The sequence below is a fragment of the Charadrius vociferus genome, unplaced genomic scaffold (genome assembly GCF_000708025.1).
Source record: "Charadrius vociferus isolate BGI_N301 unplaced genomic scaffold, ASM70802v2 scaffold773, whole genome shotgun sequence".
In the NCBI taxonomy this organism is placed as follows: Eukaryota; Metazoa; Chordata; class Aves; order Charadriiformes; family Charadriidae; genus Charadrius; species Charadrius vociferus.
In genome coordinates, this window is record NW_009647799.1 from 63011 (window position 1) to 84553 (window position 21543).

At 38.0% G+C, this 21543-nt stretch overlaps 1 protein-coding gene across 1 annotated transcript; it reads right to left on the reverse strand.

Annotated features, from left to right (window-relative positions):
* Positions 1-2271: 2271 nt before the first annotated feature.
* On the reverse strand, positions 2272-18983 carry MFSD11 (major facilitator superfamily domain containing 11). Its single transcript, XM_009882401.1, has 13 exons — positions 18873-18983; positions 17262-17317; positions 16137-16244; positions 15628-15707; positions 15433-15529; positions 13449-13507; positions 11019-11160; positions 10143-10183; positions 8883-8948; positions 6044-6169; positions 4877-5051; positions 3733-3868; positions 2272-2439 (listed from the first exon to the last, which is right to left on the reverse strand). The coding sequence occupies exons 1-13, from the start codon at positions 18966-18968 to the stop codon at positions 2272-2274; spliced, it is 1350 nt and encodes a 449-aa protein (XP_009880703.1). The 5' UTR covers positions 18969-18983.
* Positions 18984-21543: the final 2560 nt, after the last annotated feature.

Consider the following 21543-nt stretch of genomic DNA (forward strand, 5'->3'; position numbering starts at 1 on the left):
GTAACCTAGCTACAATTAAATGGCATTGCTTTAAAAGCATTTATAAGTTACTCATCACCACAAGACCCAAGAATCATCTTTTCCTCCCCCACATACTGTAAGACAAAATTGTTCCTTGTGAAATTTCAAGTCTTTCTTCTCTTGTTGATATGTAGGGGAAAAAAGGTCCCAGGAAGAGTTTGGAGACAAAAGTCAGTAATTCCCTACCTTAAAAAAAAGCCCTTTATCCCTTTTGGTAGTTGGGAGAAAACACTAATGCGTAGCAACAGGAGAATTCTAATCACTGACAGCATCCTATCATCTAGTATATAAAAATAGTATGCTTCCAATTTCAGGATAACAGGAGTGGATAAGAGAGGCATTAGAGTGCTGCTAGTCACATTAATCATATATATTGATTGAATACTGAATGCCTTTTCAGTTTGTCTGACAAATTGGAATGGCTTCGGTAACCCCTCGCTCAAATGTGTGTTCTGTCTCATTCTCTTTTACATCATTCATTAGATCCCCTGGGAATACACAAAGGCTTTCTCTCCTGGCTGTCCCCACACATTTCTTTGCTTGCCAAATATTCAGGTGCCCTCTCATCCTCCCATTAACATCTTCCTGATCTCACAGCAAAAACCTGCAGTGAATTTAAAAATCCTTTTCCATATGCCTGCAAAATCATCCCCTTCTGCTGTTTTACTGTGCATGAAGAGGGCTGTGCTTCATGGGAGTTGTGTGTTACATGCCCTTTGAGAGCAAAAGTGACAGCAAGTGTCACAGGAGATACCATACTCCCTCGCCAAGTTTAACCTCGGGTACACCTACGCAGCTGTGACATGCAGAAGCTACTGACACGGTATACCGAGTTGACTTTTTTTAACTTGTCTTTAAAGATAAGACATTAGCATTCTACCATGCATTAAAAAAAAAAAAAAAAACCGTTGGTGAATTGTACTTTTCTAAAAATAGCTATATGGAGTGTCAAAAACCACTTTCTCAGTGTTCCATACCTGGTCTCGGTTGCATCTTGTTTGCCCGCTATACAGAAACACAACTGCAAGTACTACAGCCTCACGTAGACAGATAAAATCTAGGTGATTTGCATTCACTGCCTGTATTATGTCAACTGTAACAGTTTTGCATTAAAACTTAATTAGCTATACTAGTAGTATCCTTGGTTTTGTATTTGGCAGAATAAGGTTACAGTACAGTCTTCCCAAAACATGCTGAATAAAACAACTACGTCAAGCGTTTCAGGTATATTTAGACCATGCAGTAGAATAAACACTGCAAGATTATTCTTACAATTCACATTCTGAGTCTGAGTTTATTTGTACTTTAAAAAGTTATCTTAGACAACGCTCCCACCACAGATTATGATGCAAATTTCATTGAACTCAAAAGAACTGTTTGGGAATCTGAGGGAAGCCATGCCTTATGGTTCTTCATATAACATTACCCTGAGAAAGTTTCAGCAGCTACGCCAGCACAATTCAATTCCGAGACACTGAACCAAGAGACCGTTTCCTTCACAGATCTCAAGATCACATCCTTAAGATGGCTAAGGGTAACTTCTTCAAATGCTTGTAAAATCTTTCGTGTCACACTACAACCTGATTCTTTCTTAAAAAACAAACAAACAAACCAACCAAACCCACCCACATCTGATAAAATTTAAGCACATCAAATAGATTAATAAGCAAATGGCTGCGAAACAAGGAACTGGGTGATACAGAATAAGGCAGCAACGTTTCCCACAGAAATATTTCTGCATATCTGATTGTTGAAAAGGTCAGTGACATAAATTGTTTTCTCAGTTGTGCAGACACATTCTGCGGTATAATGTACCGCATAAAAACATCACTCATTCAATACAAGAATTCAAGGGCCTATGGAACTAGAATATAGGAAAAATAATTAAGGGGAAAAAACGAAACTGTAATTCTGTAGTGCATGGTAGAGTGAAATTAGGCAATTACATTCTGAAAGGTACATCTCAGAACATAATTGTTCAATACATAGATCTCTACATATCCGTCCATTTCTAACACCGGATTTTTAAGAACATGCATACCACGCTCTGTTGATTAAAGCAAGAAAAGAGCCTTTCATAGTTGGCACTTCTTCCTCGCACGTTTCACATTCGGTTAGACTGACGGTGATTTAGGAGTAGCTTCCTCCGTTTTAACCTCTGCAGCACCTTGATGTTTTCGCCTTCTCACATCACTTCACAATAAATGTTCCTGTGTTTTTCTGTATACTGGGCCAGGCATGGCATCTACATCAAATGCTGCTGTAGTCCGAGCCACGGGCAGCAAGAGTTGCTGCTGCTTCCCACTCCACTGTAAAGAAGGTAATTGTTCCAAAGAAGCCCACAACCACCATGATCAGGAGTTGCCACTGCAAAAGGACGTAGTTGCTGTAGAAATATGCAACTGCAGCACAGATGGACTGAGAGAAAACACACAGTATAAAAAGATTATTAGTGGAGATATCCAGGCTAGTATTACTATACAAGGATTATCAATTTGACATGCACACAGTTTAATATGCAACTCAGTAGTATGCTTATATAATCTTAAAACGTCATTATACCCCAACATATGTCTTGATATGATATACAACAGATTTAGTTTTTACTTGTTATTTAAAGTGTTCACTGCAGAAAGCAAACGCAAAACTCAAGAGTGTTTGTAGCATCACAATTGCAGTTCTCTGGTATTTGAAAACAGCTTGTCTAAGAACAACACTGCCAAGGCTTTCAGACAAAACCCGGAAGACTATTTCTAGTTTTACAGTGTCACAAGCTATTCTATAACAGCTAGAGGCTTTGACAAGCAGTGTTGCAATCTGTCCTTTAAGGGTAAAATTTTCATTAGAGCTCACACAAAGAATCTTTATATTCCACACCTATCTCAAATTCTTACCTATCACTGAGAATGATATAAAAATGGAGCAGTGCACAAGGAAAAAAATATCTTTTTGAAGCACACAGCTGTCGTCTTTTAAACTAGACACACTCTGACCTCTGCTCCCAGCATTAGTTGCTGTTGGTGTGACCTTGCATGAACAGTTTCGATGCTTTGCACCACTGTTTTTCTACTGATAATGCTGATCAACACAGATCTTGACCTGGAAAGTTCAGTACCAAACAAGATAAATGCCTGCGAGTGATCTATCCAAAATACAGCAGTTGTGTTCACATCGTATGAAGACTTTTCATTGAGTCTCCAGCTAGCAGAGATGCATTTATTTTGACATTCTGACAACTTAAGGACAGAAAAACAACATTACTTGATTCTTCTTCTGTCTGCATGCCTACCTGATAACTCCTAGTGATACAGTACAACATCGACAAACTCTTCAGCTATTCACTCAACTCGTTTCCTTTTAACTCACCCCCCTCTGTCAAAGACTTCTTCGAGTAAACAAATTCTGTAAATGATTATTTAAACAAACAAGTCTGGTTAACTGTACTAGCCTTTTGACTTTAAACTACAATTCTCAATGCTCCTAACTTCCCTCAAAACTCGTAAGTAACAGCAGTTCAATTATACAATCACACCAAGCTATACAATCAAGCTACTCCTACCTAAAAATGTTTCTCTCCTGTGCAAGGTAAAAAAACAGGCTGAAACCCTCTGTAGGAACAACACAGCCTTTCTCTGCTCATTAAAAAACCCAGCCCAGTATTTCCATAACATTCCAACAGTCATACTTTCAAAAGGCTGTGTCGTGTAATACCTGAACAAACTTAAAGATGGCAAAGGCAGGAGCGCTGTCTTCTGAATACAAGAATCCTAAAATACTGAGGAGCTGGGTGTTAAAGCAGCTGTCCCCCAGGCCCAACAGAAAGCTGCAGAATATGGCCACCTCTTTGCTGAAGGAGAAAATGAATCAAATTTAAAAGCCATTCATTCAAACAGCTTACACATCTAGAAACTATTTTTGGCAGACTTATTTGGAAACTGAGAATTGAAGAAAGTTATCAGGCTTTAAATTTCACTGGAAAAAGAACTGGGAACACTTGGCTTGGCAAAAAGAATAGTTTCATCAGATTTTAATTTCTTGAATGCTAAGACTTCTATTACCTCCAGTCAATTCTGCATTGAATTAGAACCACTAGAAGAACTCATTTTGGTGCTTGGAGCCACAAAGCCCACAGGGCAGTGATTAAAAGCTGAGACACACACGGCGAGTTCATAAAAACTACAGGAATATTAGAGAAATACCAATTCATTTTGCAGAAAAATACTCCAGGTAAATAAAGAATAGTCACCTGCACAGGCACAAATGCTTATAATTGCAAGTTAGCGGCTGCATCTGCACAAACTGGTAACTCTGTGTTCACACCAATTTGCAAAAAATAAACCCCAAAAGAAGGTTGCAATGATGAGGTAAGAAAGCTCCCTATATACCACTCAGTGTTAGGGGAAGAATAAGACAGGCACAGAATGGCTCCAATTAGATCAAGAGGACTTCGACAATAAGGATTCAAAGACTTAGGAAACCAGTGCAACAGTGCAAGGCTGGTGCTCCGCGCGGTAGTAAAACTGAGCCCAACACTGCTTTAAAATAAACTGAATTCCTGACACCGAGTACAATAGTTGCTGATCTCACTATTGTACTACATGTCAGGAATGTCAGTTCTCAAGTGACAGAATTGCTACCAAACATCCTCGTGCCTTTTATTCTTATGCCATTTAAGTTCCTAAATTGAGTGCACACTGGTAGAATATCTGCCTTTAATAAAAACAGAATTCCTGAAAGCTTTTTCTATGGAGTTAGTCACTACACAGAAAAGCAGCTTCAAAGAATTTTCTGTTAGAGGAACAATCTGTTTATATACATCTTGACTTACACGAGCCAAAGAAAGATGTTTACATACCTTGGAATCATATAAGCAACATGATCTGTTCCTTCCATAGGAGCGATAGGGGCATCATTTGGCATATTGAAAAAAATTAAATAAAAGGCAATGAAATGGACAACGATGCCTAGCATCACAACAGGGTTCCTGCCAAAGCGATTATTCTTGCTCAATAAACCAAAGATTCCTCCACCTGTATGAGTGGAAAAGATTGGATAATTAAATCAGAACTGAAGATGTAAAGAACAGAACCAAACCTAAAATACACACACACAAAAAAGCTGAAACCTGAGATTATAAGATTCTCCGTATTGGATAACCAGAAGATTGACAGACACAAAAACAGTCCCAAGGAGTTTGCCAGACCTGCCAGCCCCGTTTGGAAGATGACAGAACTTTTGGGTTGCTAGAGACGTCTGGGAAAGGCAGGCAGGAGATTTCTCAGATGATTGTCAATGAAGAAACTGAAACTTTTTGGAAATATTTTTCCAGCAACCACTGTTTCCTCCAGTATTGCAACAGTACTAAGTGAAAATGGATGACCTTGTGCTTAGCTCTTTTAATAGCAAAAACATGCATCTCTATGGCCACGAGTTGATACTGAACAAAGACAGTGGTTGGGGGTTTTTTGTGGGTTGTTTGTTGTGTTGCTAGGGTTTGTTGTTTGTTTTTTTTTTTAATGCAGTATTTGAGTAAAAAAGTAAAATTACTTAATGAACATTACCTGAATTCCATTTTATCCAAATATCAGATCTCATTTAATACAACCTAGCTTTCTTAAAGAAAGAAATCTTTAGCGTAATATTTTTTAATAAATTTAAAATAGTTACATCACTTAATAATAAAAATGTAAACAGAATACTATTAAAAATAGAATATCAAAATGCTGAAGATTCCCCAATAACATTGTAGCCTAGTGTTTCTCTCATTGTCTTACGTATTTCATAGCCATCTGTATTTCACATCCTAATCTGAATTCACTTTACACCATGTAATGTATAATTCACAGTGCAATAAGGAACAACATCTACAATTTTATTTCTTTCATTTTTTGTTTACATAATCATTGCTGAAAGCTTGAAAGACACTATTCATTAAAATACAAAAAAAAACCCCAACCATTTTGAGTAACTACATCATCTTAATCCTTTTTTTTTTTCTATAAGGTAGTAAATTTAGACTCACCTAAAATTTCTCCAACACCAATAAAAATACCAGAGAGTCCAATAAGGCTCTTCTCTTCACTGCCAAACCTATTCACAGCACCAATACATGTTCCATATACTCCAGAAAAGAACGTTAATTCCAAACCTTTGAAATAAACCAAACAAAACTGATAATGAACTATTATGAAAGTTACTATAACTCTTCATGTTTAAAGGCTGTTTTTTCCCCTCAAATACCTTTCAGCTACATATATTTAAATGAGGTACATATAGTAGAAGCAATTAGGGAATTTTAAACTATGTAATTACGATATGCTCCTATGCCAGCTTACAAAAACTATATTAGAAAAAAAACACTGTGTCACTAATCACTCTCACAAGACCTTTGGTTCAGTACTGCTTCTATTGACACAATCTCTACATACAGTTTATATTTCTGCTTTTCAAGAACTTTGGAACGTCAAGCGTATGGTTTTCCCACCAAGTTATGGCATTCCTAAAAGACTCCCTGCACCTCCAAATACCAAAAGAGTAAGATTCCTAAAATGGGCTGCTACTTTTCTATACATAACAAACTAAAACTGAGGAAAAACAACTGCTATTTGCCTAAACTCTTTCTGCTGCCACTACTGTGAGGAAAGGTGTCACAGCGGAGTCCAATTAGCATGACTGTAAGTGTTGAGAGATGTTAATTGTTTAACCTACATAAGTAAGCTTTAATTGGAATTGCTGTGTTTACTCCTTTAGTATGAGGAAAGCGTCAATAACACACTGATGTTTTGGAAGTGTTTTTCCCTAAGTCTGGGACTTTTCAGTTCCCCATGCTCTGCCAGTGAGCACAGGTACACAAGGAGGGCAAAGCAGAAGATAAAGAGGCTACAACCATCAGCAGAGACTGCAAATCAACAAGATAAAAAACAGTCAATGGTCATCCTGCCTGGACACACAGAGAGAATCCAAGGAGGTGTTAGAAGACCCCAGACCAGAAGTCACCATTGGACTAAAGAGGTGTGAACAGTGCGTGAGGGGCGGGTGTATAGATCACAAGGGTATCATTGCCCAGGGATTTCTTTGTTCTGCATCCCTCTCTGGAGGCACCCAGCCTGAGCTAATCCTGCTGCTGTACCTTTCAATTAAACTATGCATTTTTATTAAATCTGACACCTGACTGCTGCGGCAAACCTAGGGTTGAGCCTGAAGATAGAGGGAGCGCACTCCAAGAGTGTGTGCGTGAGGAGTCGGAAGACGCACACGTTGGCTCACTGCAGTCACCCGCTGCGAAGGGACCCTGGTCCGAGCAGTGACCGACGCAGGTGCTGTGTGTGCGACTCCTTGAATGTGGTGTGAATGCTCTGGCAACAGCTTCTCCTTTAACAATAAGCAACCATCAGTGTAAAAATAGCAGTTCCCTGATAGAAATTTTATTTAAAATAATGCAAATTGTTATGCCTAAACAAAGAAACACAGTTCAAAAATAGAACTGTTTCTAATTTACCTCCTTTGCATTTTGCTACTGCAAAAATAAGGTACACCATACTCTGGTCTACACGTAGTAGGCTACTGAACACGGTATATGAACTGCATAGCTTCAAAGAGCGGTGAACTTTGAGCAGTCTTAATAATCCACCCATCAGTCTCTGAAATAAAAGCTTGTGCTGACTGTTGGCCTTATGGGACTTTGTATTTTCGTACATAAGGTGGCAATACTGACCAAGAGCCACCAGATGGCAGCAGATATTTTTTCCAAGCTAGACTGATGGTTTTTATAGGTAGCAGGAAAAAAACCTAAATTTCAGATTAATCAGGCAACACCTGATTCACTCCCTCCCCTTGTTATCTTGCTTCACATTCCCATTGCACTAAACATCTAAGAGGAATGCAAGTTAGGTAATTTGGGTAACAACACTGAAGATGCTGTGAAGCAGCTAACTCGAATTAGTGGCTGGTGCAAGCTGAATTCATAGCTACTACTGCTATTCCTCTCCAGAAGCTTCAGCAGATGTTATGGCACTGTTTATAGTTTGCTCACATCTAAGTTCCTTGTGACCTACAAGAGCTAAGAACAATTCTTCGTAATGGTGACTTAGAGCTGAGGTTCTGAAGATGCATCTATTCTTCCTAAAACTTAATTTGATAATAAACAGAACTACATCTGAAGCCAAATAAGGATCAAGAACACCCCCCACACCAAATCCATTAAAGTGTCCCAGTAACATTTTTAACATTTTATAGTATTTTTGTAGAAGAATCACTTTAGTATATGGCAAAAATAAGTGTATTTTTATTTTACAACTCATACCTTCATCTAACAATAGCAGACGAGGCTTAACTACAGTTGCTAAAAAGAAAGAGAGCTCTTGCCACAGCAAGTACTAATGACAAAAATAGTTGAAAATGGCTGAACTTTTTCCCAATAGAACCAAGACTAAAATGAAGACTGCTAGTAATTTCCCACGTCTCAATGGAGGGGACACTGAAAGTATATTCCACAACAGTAATTTTAATTCAAATGCAATGCAATTGCATTAAACCACCTACAATCTATTGATAGTGTAATGCCAAATCACACAAAAACCAGTTACGAAAACTCTCCCTAACCCTTAGTTTGGGTGACGCAGGACTGTACTGAACCAAACATTACTACATCTGTCAGTATTTGCAGATTCAGGCGCACTCCTCCTCCTATACAGAAACACTTTGGAGAACACAAATGTCTTAAGTGACTAACTCATTCAAAGTTAATTGAAAAACTCAAGTTATGTTTGCAGAGATACAGAATTGCAATCCTGCTCTGGGGTTAAAATTCCAAACAATGCCCTGACACTGCTACATGATTATACGCTCTGCTTGCTTCATACCTGTGTAGGCTGTTGTAACACTGAGAAGCATAATCTCTTTGGTGAAGCTCAGCTTTATAGATTTCTCTGTAAAGACATAATAATGGAAATTAATGTAAACTTCTGATAATGCTATTTAGAGAATCTAAACTGTCTTTTGCTCTTTGCTTAAAGCAAAAATAGGATAAAATTATGCAAACTGTGACTTTATTACAATAAACAGAATGCTAAACAAACCAACCCTCACCTGCCCTTTAAAATAAACGCTGTGATCTGAAGTCTTTTCATAAGAAATGCCAGGGGGAAATATTAAAGAGGGGATATACAGTTTTCAATTAGCAGACAATTTTCTGCTCATTGCGTCTTGTACTCTCAGTTCATGGTGATTGTGTCCCAAAAGGATAAATAAATTCTCAGTGAAGGTTCTCACATTCTCAAAACAAACTTAACAGTCAGAGGCAGACCACATCAACTGCAGATGCTCCAGTTCAAATTTGTTGGTTTTAAGTGGTATCATTTGGTGACAAAATAAAACAACATGTAACTTCTCCATTATCTTGTTATGTTAGTGATTATTTTTCTTCCTTTAAACTTCCATGCACTAGCTTTCTCAAGCGGTGACCTGTTCTTCTGGAGCTCATCTACAGAAGAAAGCTATTGTGAAATAGCTTGGATCTGAAAGGACATCAAGGAAGTACTCCTGGACTATACTAGTATGTAATTGAAGTGAAGTCTGCTTCACCTTCTTGGCTTGTAGTCAAGCTTTGTTTGTATGATACCATCACCTGAAAGGAGCACTTCTGAAGCGCAGACAGCAAGCTCACACTAATCACACATCAACAGTAATTTGCCCACACATTAGTTCAGTGGCTCCCAAGATTTTCAAGCTGCGAGCCCCATTTTCATGGAATTTTTTTCAGAGTTGGAAGGGACCTCTAGAGATCATCTAGTCTGATTTTTCCCTCGGCTCAAAATCACAAATGTTAGCATAGACAACTGAATTCCTATCCGGCTCAAAATTCATCAGTCCGGTGTCCCTGTATGAACTGTCATCTCTGGGCTGAAAACCATTGCCAGCTGGGAGTCAGTTTTCCAAGCACGCCGTCCCTGAAGATCTATATTTGAAATGGAATAACTGAAATGCATTCTTAAGACCTTATTTGTCCACAAATTTTTGTTTTAAGTGATTTGTACATGATCACATTATCAGCAGAATCACGGAGAGCTGGAAAGGATACATCAGGATTTTTTGAAACAACTTTTGTGTGAAACAGTACTTACTGAAGGCAGCCACTGCTCTCGTCATTTTGTTTTGTGCAGACCTGGATAAACGAACGACTCAGTCAAAATGGGAAAAGAATAACCACGTTGTATCGCTATGCTGGAAGGCAGCTTAATTTTTCAAATTTTCTGTACATTTTCTAGCCCAGCATTATATACTGAAATATACTAGAATATTATTTAAAGATTCTGAGAATCTAAACTACTAACTACAACATTTATTTGCTTTCGGGGCTAGTGAACGCCATTAAAAAATTAACCTGCTCAATACAGTCTTTCTTCTGAGCATTTTTAACTTTGACCATTTTTTCACTGGCATACATACTGACATTCTAACATTTTCATTGTTCTTTAAAAAAAGCAAAAATATTTAAACTGATACCTCAGGCAAAACTGTACCAAATCTATGTACCTATACACTTCTAATGTATTTATCAGGGTGGCATATATATATTTAGAGAAGATATGAAAAACATGTTTCAGTATCTAAAAGATAACCTATAAAAAGGGAGTAATTTCTGCTTATTCCAGCCTTTAAACTGGGCTGATAAGGGCAAAACAGACTATGAAAGGCAGATACTTGTCTAATAATAATCAGTGGAGGAAGGAGGTAAATGCTATCTTTCCAAAGGCACTTACTCATTAGTGGAAAAACTTAGGGTGCAGTACTGCACTCCACCCTTGAGAACACGTTATATAAAGAGCATTAATTATCGCTTGTTAGGGTGCAGACACTTTTCTATTAAATCTGTACATTTTACAGGTTGTTCATAACATTTATATGTCCAGTTCAGAGGGCAAATGAATGATGTTCCATTGAAGAGCAGGAGCACAAACAAGTACATGCGACAATATGTTATTGCCACGAGCACTTACGAGCTGTCCCCCAGGATTTCATTAGTAGAATCTTCCTCCCCTGGAGCTTTTGTGTCCTCTTGTTTCCTAATCAGAAAGAACAGAACTGTGCCCACAAGACTGATAACAGTCAGAGCAATGAAGACAGTTCTGCGATCACTCTCTGTGGAAAAACAAACAAGAGTCATAACCAGATGTGCAAAAGCAATTCAAACCAATTCAACTACCTTCCAAGAACTAACACATACTACGTAAGTGTTTAAAACGCATACTAATTTTCTAACTTACCTTTCACGTGGAGCAAAAGGTACCCAGCTGCTGGCAAATTCCTGTCTCAGTTTTATGATGCCAATAAAATATCGGCATAATTAACAGTGTCACTCGCATTTTCTGCCATGCAAAGGCTATGACCAAGGAGGAGCCAATTAAAATAAATTATTAGCAAAAGAAAGTACATCTCTCAAGACTTATATAATTCAGAGTGGACATAGCAAACCATCCCAAAACCCTTCAAAAAAAGCTCTTTACCAGCATCAGAAATATTAGTGCTGTAATGTCATAAACTGGTAGGCTTGTAAAGTACAAACCCCTGAAACCTCGCTGACACAACATACACTCCGCAGCTGGAGGAAGGGAATTGCTGCCCTATGCAGCAGAGCTGCTGCACTAATCAACTTGTCTGGCACAGGCAAATCTGTAATACAAAAGCCACTCCCATTCACAAATATTAAGCGGGGGGGAGGGGGGATAAAGAGCACCAAAAACCATCTAATAGTTGTGACTGAACTAGCGTACGATTCTGAAGATATGGCCTACACTTGTATTTACTTCCCCTTTAGCTTAAAGGCAAACATAAAATTGTTCTACATCAATTAAAAATCTCTGCATTATTACATATCAAAGATAATATGTGCTTCACCTTGAAATGCCTGTAATATTTTTTACATAGGAAGTAAAAGGAAGGAGGAATTGATTTTTAAACATCGCCAAATCATCTGGTATCAACATTTTTTAATCAAGAGGAGCCTCAATACATATTAAGATGTAACAGTAAAAAAGTAACAGTAAAACTCCCTTACAGTTAATTGCTCTATTTTGTGGTTAGCAAGGGGAATGAAATTTAGAAACCACAGAATTTCAGACCCATCAGGTTCAAAGCATCTCCAATACTTTCAATAATATGTAAACCTTTGTTATAGGTGAAGGAATGTGAAAGATGATCTTTAAAAAATGAACCTGTGCTAGACCAAGCCCATGTCTGTGGAGAACCTGGAAAGACTGATCTAGCAGAGGCACGAAGTGGACTATTCATCTCAACAGGGCAGCATTTCTGAAGCCTGATCATCACCATTTAGAAGTCAACATCTTATTCCTGATTGACTACAGCAAAAGTATCCTCATCTTTTGAATGTTAAAAGAACCGAGCATTCCAGTAGATGTTTTACTTTAAGACTACAATAAAGAAAACTTTCATAGTCACTATAGAACAGGACAATTGACCCTGTTTATGTACAAAATCTTGTGTTTCTAGCAATACTTTTTTTTTTATAATTAAAATCTTAATCATTTTGCTCTACTTTCACCATTGCCATTTTATTAGGTGATACACTTACCCACCTTGCCTTGCTTAAACATTTGCCAGAAATCTGTGCTTTAAAAAATCACTTTCAACCACTACTCAGCTTCTTAAGAATATTAAGAAGTCCACTGTTCATTAATTCCTGCTATTTACCAGTCTAGCACAATATTAAACAAAAAAACTACAGTACTAATTACAATCCCACTAGGAAGTTAGTTTTCATGCCAAGAAAGGAAGACTGAGTTCTTTACACACTTCCAGCACGGCTGCCAGTTTAAGAAGCAGCAGCAGCCCACTCTCAGTCCAGCTGCACATCTTGATCTCTGTCTTCCTACACTACTTTGTGCCAGCACAATGATTAATGCAGCCATGGAGTGAACTGGGACAGTTTTCCTTTATTTCACAGGTTAAATCAGTCTCCAATCTGATTTGGAAGGACGATCTACACCAGAAACTTACTTTGGAATGGGACAGCATGTATATTAAACATACAGACATTCCAGAGTACCTTTCCCCCAGATATCCATATTTTGGCACAAGCGTGTCTGCACAGGTCAAAAACTCAGAGCAACTATAGTGGAAAACCTTATTCTAAGCTAGCATTCTGAAGAATTTCATAGACAACATCCTAAAAGAAGGTACTTAAAGTACATTGCGTGCAGGAAAACAACATACATAATACAAGGGCCATGAGTACTGTAGAACACTGAATCAAAACCATATTCCAAAAATAGTCTATCTAACAATAAATTGAAAAAAAATTGTCTGCTATCGTGTAATTTTCTTGCCACTTTCCAGTTCATTATTTCATCTGTTTAGTCATGCTACCACACTTTAAAGGATGGCCTCCTATATAAACAAGCAATACCCACCTGATATGTGAGTTTTCCCTTGCCAAGCGAAGTATATATAGAGGTTTCCAAAAAACAAGCTGTAAACAAAAAGGACAGCAAAGGTGAACAGCACTCTGTAGTAAGATTAAGGTTGTAGCATCACAATAACACTATTCTACGCAAAAAACAGTACTGTGCAATTGTGAAAAAAAATAAAGACACTAGGCACTCTACACGCAAACTGCTTACTCTATATAAAGCTTCAAACACAGCAGAGGATTCTTCCCCATAATGCTGGCTATTCATTTTCAAGAATTAAAACACAAGGGGGTAGCAAAAATGAGGAAATCTGCATCTAAGTTGCCTCACTCTAATTTTGGAAGGGTATAGGTTAGAAAGCTGCTGTATTTGTGGAGATGATTTTGTAATACTTCCTTAGAAAAGCCCCGTGTCTTGCTTGAAGCATTGCCCCAGCAATGCTAAATCAGTTGTTAACAGCTTCATGGAAATTCTGTGTTCCTACCTACAGTTTCCTGAAATACAGTAATTCTGAACGAATAGAGATTCAAAACAGCCTCAGAGTCCTCATACAAAATCACGCACTTTACTCACTATAAAACACACAATTAATTGTGTTTGCAGAAATTGCTACTCTGGTAACATACCAATATGTTAATTCCTGAACCTGAAACTTGATATAAGAAGTATGCCACTGGTTGAGACCAATGTTCTACTAATCCAGTATACTGTCCCCACAACAGCATTAGCAAAGCCATTTAGTGCAGCCTCACCAGCCTAAGCACTTTCTGCAATTCATTCCCCTCATTATCTTCCAATATACAGAACTGCGGTATTAGGGGTGGTACAAGGTATCCCTCTTCAAGAACCATTTGTGGACCTGTTGCCAATAGATTGCTTTGTTCCCTTTTTTGATCTTGGCAACACCATTCACACCCTCCTGTGGCAGCAAGTTCGAGAAGTTTAATCACCCATTGTGTGAAGAAGCACTTTTCTGTTTCAAACAAATCCTCTTCTAGTTTCACCAAGTGACCCAAGTTCTAGTGCAGCAGCATTTGGTGAGCAACAGTCCTACATTCAGCTCTCCTGCTACCTTCGTGTTTTAGTAACCCATCAGTATAATCCTCCTCAGAGGCTGTTTCTCCAAAGGAAAGAGTCCCAGCATTTTCAGTCTCTCTTCAAGTCAGCCGCTCTATCTTCTTGTGCGTTTTCATTACTTTTCCCTATACCCTAATTACACTACACTCTCCAAAAAGGCATAAACCATAGCTGCACAAAATAGTCAATGGCAGCAAAACAGCATCCACTACCTGTCTCAACGCCAAGCCTTTTGTTGACTTTTTCAGTTGATGCAACACTTGAAACTTAACATTAGGGAACTATTAACAACAAAACCTCTTTTCTCACTTCTGACCACCAGATCCAACTTTAGTATCTTCACTTCAGGTTGTCAGCAATGTCCAGCTGCTCCCTCAGAGAAAGAGGGCTAAGGGCCAAGGAGCATAAGACATCCAACAGAGGAGGTACCTCATCAGCTAAGACCAACAAAAGCCAGAGCCAGGCATTCCTCCAACATAGCTCTAGAAGAAGGGAAAGCCCAGGGCTTAGTTTAAATGGGGTTCCTGGTCCCATGGGCACATGGGAAGGGTGTGGTGGAGGTGCCAGGTGAGGCTGTTCAAGGCCATTAGGGCTTATTAGTGCACTCAGGATCCTGACACAAATTAGCACAGTCCTTCACAATCAACAAGATTTCTGTTGCCTATGTCAAATCCGCCCCTAACAGAAATGTATCTTTTTAGCATGTTGGGAGCAGAGGCTTGCAATGTGTAACTTTCATTCATTGTTCTATAATGCAAAACAGCAATGTTGCTTCCAGCCTTCCCTCCCGCTTCTCTGACTGCAAGGTACCAGTGGGGTATTTTTAGATGCAGTCTCCAACTTCTCAAAAAACATAAAACGTAGAATGTGTACACAACTGAAAAAAACATTAACAAATAAAACTTACCTGGACTGTAAGAGTGCCCAAAATACTCCACTGTTCCTTCCAATGGTGTTTTCATCAGAATTTACAGTCAAGCAATTTCCCTGTGCCGTCCAGAGTACTGAAATATATAGAATATATTGCTCAGGAAATAAAAACATTTTAGACATATGTTCAAATGTAGCAAAGAATAGTAAACAGAGTAAAAACAATGCTTACCAGCAGCTGCAATCCCAATAAAAACAGAAGCAGTGTAGAAAGACCATGTAGCAGGTTGGATAAAAACTGCAATGTATAAGCTAGAACAGAACAGATCAGCTTATTGAACATAGACTTAAAGTGGACAATGCTCTTTAACAATCAGATATCTCACTTAGCTTTTTCTAAATCAGCTGCTCTCTCTTAAGTGACACTGAAAAATAGTTAAGGTCACATGTGAAAAAAAGGTAATCTTTTTACTCCACTAAGCATGTAATTTTTTTTTTTTATATAGTCCATTAATCTCAGACCATAACCTGGACTCCACAGTCAGCAAAGTTGGGAAATGCTGTGGAAAAAACACGCTCTGTCTACGTATGCTGAACTACTATGCAGTTACACATGTACTGACACAGACAGTTGCGTGCCTTAGCCAGTACAATTTCATGTATGGTATGGCCGCCTTTGGCATGAAAAAATGAAAAAAAGATTTCAAAGGAAGCAGAAAAAAATTCAAAATTAATACGTACCTATAAAATATGCCACTAACAACCATGGAGAGTTGAGGTCCTACTATCGCAACCACTGAAGGTGATATAAGATTTGATGCAGAGAATACTCCATAAATAATGGACATGCTACATAAATAAACACCAAAGATGATTAAGTACTTAAGCTAAAATATAGGGCATAAGTTCAACTGATTTAAGAATACTCAGCCGACTCCAAAGTATCAAGTTAAGTACACACATAACCTAAGTAACTGCATAACTTTCATGGTCAAACATTTCCTTCCCTTCTTCTGTTACCTTCACCCATGCACTCCATATGGGAATACGGGAGTGTACAGTGTTTCCTGAATTGCTGAATAGAGTTCCAAACTACTGCAGGCAAGCACACCTTGTAATTTACAACACGCGTTTGTCAAACTGTGCCTTAACAATAGTTATTGTTTGTGCCCAGTACTTCTGGAGGAGAATATTCCAGAGTCTCATTCGTCTATCGGTGACATTTTCATTTTCTGCCACAGGCATTTTATAGATATATTTTGTGCCAGTTGTATTTTTAGTTTAAATTAAGACAGTAAACCCTTCAAAGCATCAACCAGGTTTTCCTATATGACAGCTTAATTTGGCGTACAAAAGGTCCCTCATCATGCTTGGCGAGTTTGGCTATGCCAGTGAAATAAAGAAACAGAATGGCTTTTTGTGGCTTTGCTTCTCATCTTTCTGATTGCTCCTTTCACATTTATGCTGCAGTATTTCCTGGAAGTTGATCCACACCACCTATCCTACACAAACACACAGAGGTGTACAAGGGCAAACAACCAAGGCCTTAGTTAGCAGTTTTATTTATTTTAAAACTTCTACATTCTTCACCTTCTAAGATAAAATGCTGAGAATGTGATGACATATGGTGTTTTTTCTCCCTACAAAGAAAAAATGCAAAACAGACATGTAGTTCAACTAGAAATAATTCAGAGTAGAACTGGAATGAATGTGATAAGCCCATGTTTTAAGCTGCTTTAAGTACGTTATTAAATTGTGAAGTCAGCAGAACACTGCAATCTCTTGAAAGTATATCTCTACCAGATGGAATAATAACTAGCTTCACCCTGCAAGAAGCACAGTAATAAGAAGATCTGTGTGAATTACCTTGTGTAGCCACTGCCATGAAAATCCGTGTTGTTTAAATTTGTGATAACAGTTTGCTGTGAGGAGAAAATCATATGTTGTAATACATTAGCATGTATCTTGCAGTTTGAGAACACTTGCATCAGTTTGAAGTCAGTACTAAATGTTAGAATTAATCATTAATAAACTCTACAAAGTACTTAAGATAATTCAAAGTATTATAACTCACAGCACCTCCACAATGAAGGTGAAGGAGACACTTGGCAGGGAAGCATCTATGTTTGAAGCAGTAATTAGTACCTTACTATCATGATTTCATCAGGCACCTTAAAATATTTCACAAAACTTTTTGTTTCATAAAACACCTATCTTAGGTAGATATGTATAACTACCTTAATTTAAAAAGTGAGGAAAAAAGAAGTTTCAAAATAATTTTAATTTGACCTAACTATGAACTTATGATAAGAGTTTCCGTTCTTTTCAGTTTCCCATTATTTCCCTGTTCCTTTTTTTTTTTCCCTTGAATCAGCATTAGTGATCATGAGACCATGTAATTAGTTGGATTGGCAGGCAGACCTGATTGAAAGTCACTTGTAACAACTTTAATGACAATAAATTACAGGATTTCATGATCACCAGGTCCAATTCAGTGAGGTGCTGTGCCTTCATTGCAGAACTTCTAAGATCACTGGGCTGTACTTATGTACTCATGTACATTATCATGCTGCACGATGACTTTTAGAAAAACCATCCTAAGCAGTTATTTCTATACCACAGTGAAGGACATTTATATGTCTGAAGCCAGAAAAGATTCTTCTTGCATGCAAGAAAAGAGAAGCTGTAAGACCTGTAGGCTGAAGAGCTATGTTGAAATCTAACTGTCCTTCAGGCATATAACTAATATCGAAAGCAACGCCAACAGCTCAGTGAGCTAGAGGATCTGGGCTCAGTATGTCAGCAGCAGGATTCTAAAAATTTAAGTAGTAAGAGTACAATCTGCTTTTAATAGTAAATTTGGATTATGTTATGCCCAATTTTGCTTTCGCACACATACAGGATACTAAAGCAGTAAATTAATCAGATGGAAGTTGACTTGGCAGTTCTAGCAATTGTGGAAGTCTGACTACTTGTCAGATGTTATCATCATACTCCCCCTCAATGTCTAGTTTGTTAGAACAGGAAAATATGTTAGATTAGGAAAAAAACTCTACAAAAAACTAGAGGCATGGTTAATAATAACAGCTTAGGGAAATATTTTGAAAGGGACTATATAGAATAATCAAAAGTATGGAAGGTCCAATGTAATTCCATTGTTAACTATTGCAAGTGTCAAAACAGACACTATTTTCAAAGTTCAATCATTTGATCGGACTCCTTAATTTTCTACTTTCTAAGCAATCAGGCACACTTACATATGTAGCTATGCTAGCTTAAAGAAATAAACTGCTTAATTATCCAGTTAACCAACTTAATCTAGTTAACCCTAAACCAAAAGAAAGGGGACAAAATGTCAAGGCGTCTTGCACATTAAAAAATCCCAAGTAAAGCAACTCTTACATCAGAGTACACCAAAGACAAGAAAGGATGAATAACTATCATTGAAATGTGGCATGTTTTGAAATTCACACCTACCGCAATATTTCCACATGTTTGAAAAGCAGTGAATATAAACATAAATGAGACTCCCAAAATAATTATGTTGAAAAGTTTTTTTGATTCAGGAGACATTTTGTGTTTTCTTGCCAAGTCAACTTCAGGCTGGAAAAACTCCTATTTTCTTTTAAAAGTTTCCTCTTAACCTCTGTTAAAAACAAACAGCAAAAACAATAAAAGAAAGCTTCAAAAATGAGAATTACTTAGAGCTACTTATCAGCTGCTAGAACATCACCATCAACTAATCAAGACACAGGTGACTCTTAAATAACGTACAGCAAAATCAGTAACTCAAAAAACCAAACCGAAACAAAACAAAAAGCAAAACCAAAGCCCAAACATAAAAGTCACAACCCCAAAGATAAAGGTCTGGTACAAAAGATTCTCTCTACCTTTTCCCATGAAGTTAACAGAGCAGACTGCAGTATGTTACTTCTTCACGACATCTCTTTCCCCCAGACGAAGCAGTTTTCCAGGTACTGAGCTAGTTAATCATCTCGGTTTCTTGCCATTGTTCTAAATCAGAATTCTGGTCCAAAGCCTTTAAATCACCTGACGAAGGAAAGATGAGACATTCGTACACACCAGTCATTTCCATGAACGTTGGACAGGAAATAAGGAACATTTCACAATCTAGATCAGCTGACCCAGCCTAGAAAGCCCTTGTGAACTATGGGAAATGCAGTTTTAGGAAAGTACACTTTTTCTACTTGAAAGAAAGAATCTCCTAATCCTTAAAATAGAAAGATTTGTACTAGTTTTTAAGAATTATAATCTCTATCCCCTAAATAATACCCAGCAAGATTAAAAAAAAAAAAAAGTCTTAGAAAGTCACCTAAACAAGCTGTCTAATTAGCTGAATTCAAACACACAAATAGTCATTACAAAGGGAAAATGATTCCCACTTGTGAGAAACTAAGTATCTCAGTGTCACCAACACACGTGCACTGCACAGCGCTTCTGCCTTTCATTGTCTCGGTGACTCAGGAAAGTCTTCATAATCTTTCACTGCTTTGTCTCAAGGAATAACATTCATTTTTAGTAATTACATACCTTTAATATTTTACGTCACAGTATGTCTAAATAATAAATTTAAGATCAATTGATCTTTTAAGTTTTGACGATCTCTCTTAAAGCATCAGCAAAACTGAGAGAGGATCACATATCTTGTATCGACTGATTGGCGGCTTTTTACTGTTACTATGCTGTGCCTATCCCGTTGGGCCTCCAAGTCAGGATTGGAGCATTTGGCTAAATCAGCTCCACTTAACTGAGGACCAAAGAGGACGGGAAGGGAATACAGCATTGACTGAAGTAAATCATCAAATTTTACCTCTGCTATCTACAGTAAAGGACTTTTAAACAAAATACATAGCCCAGCTATTGTTACATATTTAACTCTTTTTTAACTCCTGAACTGTATTTTCTAAAAATGTAGATTTATTTATTTATTTTTCACTTGTGGAAGAAAGTCTGTATGATTAGTCAGAGGCTGCTTTACAGAGACCCAACTAGAATACCAAGGGTTTGGTTTTGGTTTTTTTTTTTTAACACAAGCAAGCTCTCTTCTTCCTTTCCTATATTATGGATTTATAGTAACAGGTTTTTAAGATCCTCTAGGCACCACTTCCCACTCCCACCTTCTTCCCCTTGGGCCAGCATAAGCATTCATAGCAAACTGGGCTGGTGTGCCGGACCAATTCTTTCTGCAGCCACCTGTATTGATTTGAAGTGTCTGTGAAACTATTGAATAAGGGACACAGGAAACTCCCTCCATCATTTTAGGGAAATCATTGTAAATATAAACTTCAAGTTTCTCCTTAGAGAAAGGGTTTCAGCAGATGAATAAAAGTTTTAATCAAAACTCTGGGAAAAAATAACAAACAATAAGCATGAAGCAATACGAAAGGCACAGTACTAGTTAATTTTATTTCTTAAGTCTTTTGTAGCAGGAAACAAACTGTTGCTTCTGGGTTTGTATTGATATCATTGCTTCTCTTGGTACTTCTTCAATACAAAAAATATTACAGTAGGAATACAACGTTCTAATACTTAATTTGCTGTCTCATACGATACTGTCATTGCATTTAACAAATCAGTAGAGAACTGTCTCTTGCTTATGTTTTTTTAACATAGTATTACAATACAGATGGGTAGAAATATTTATCACTGTTGCAAGATGAGAACTAGGCATTATAGTTCCTACGTGGAGTTTGGGTGTTTCACTCAGAGCAACAACTTCTGGGATGGGGGGGTAGCTTTCACCGAATTCCCTAGACAAAATTCAGGGAATCTGCTTGCCACCCTTACGCAAGGGCTGTGCTAATCCTCACCCTTGCTCCCGTTTTATCACGCACGCTGCCAAAGCGCGAACTTGCAGAGAGCGCTGTGTGTAAAGGAGGACTTCTAACCTTTTCCAGCGCGGCTCAGAGCTCCCTCACAGGCGATGGGGGGGTAGCTTTCACCGAATTCCCTAGACAAAATTCAGGGAATCTGCTTGCCACCCTTACGCAAGGGCTGTGCTAATCCTCACCCTTGCTCCCGTTTTATCACGCACGCTGCCAAAGCGCGAACTTGCAGAGAGCGCTGTGTGTAAAGGAGGACTTCTAACCTTTTCCAGCGCGGCTCAGAGCTCCCTCACAGGCACCCC

What these genes read in the sequence shown, in the direction of transcription:
- MFSD11 (XM_009882401.1), bottom strand. Translation starts at nt 18,968, where the DNA reads ATGTCTCCTGAATCAAAAAAACTTTTCAACATAATTATTTTGGGAGTC. An exon ending in AAACATGTGGAAATATTGCG is followed by an intron (nt 17,318 to 18,872) that starts GTAGGTGTGAAT and finishes TTCTCCTCACAG; the next exon opens with CAAACTGTTATCACAAATTT. An exon ending in GAGAGCAGTGGCTGCCTTCA is followed by an intron (nt 8,949 to 10,142) that starts GTAAGTACTGTT and finishes ATGTCTTTACAG; the next exon opens with AGAAATCTATAAAGCTGAGC.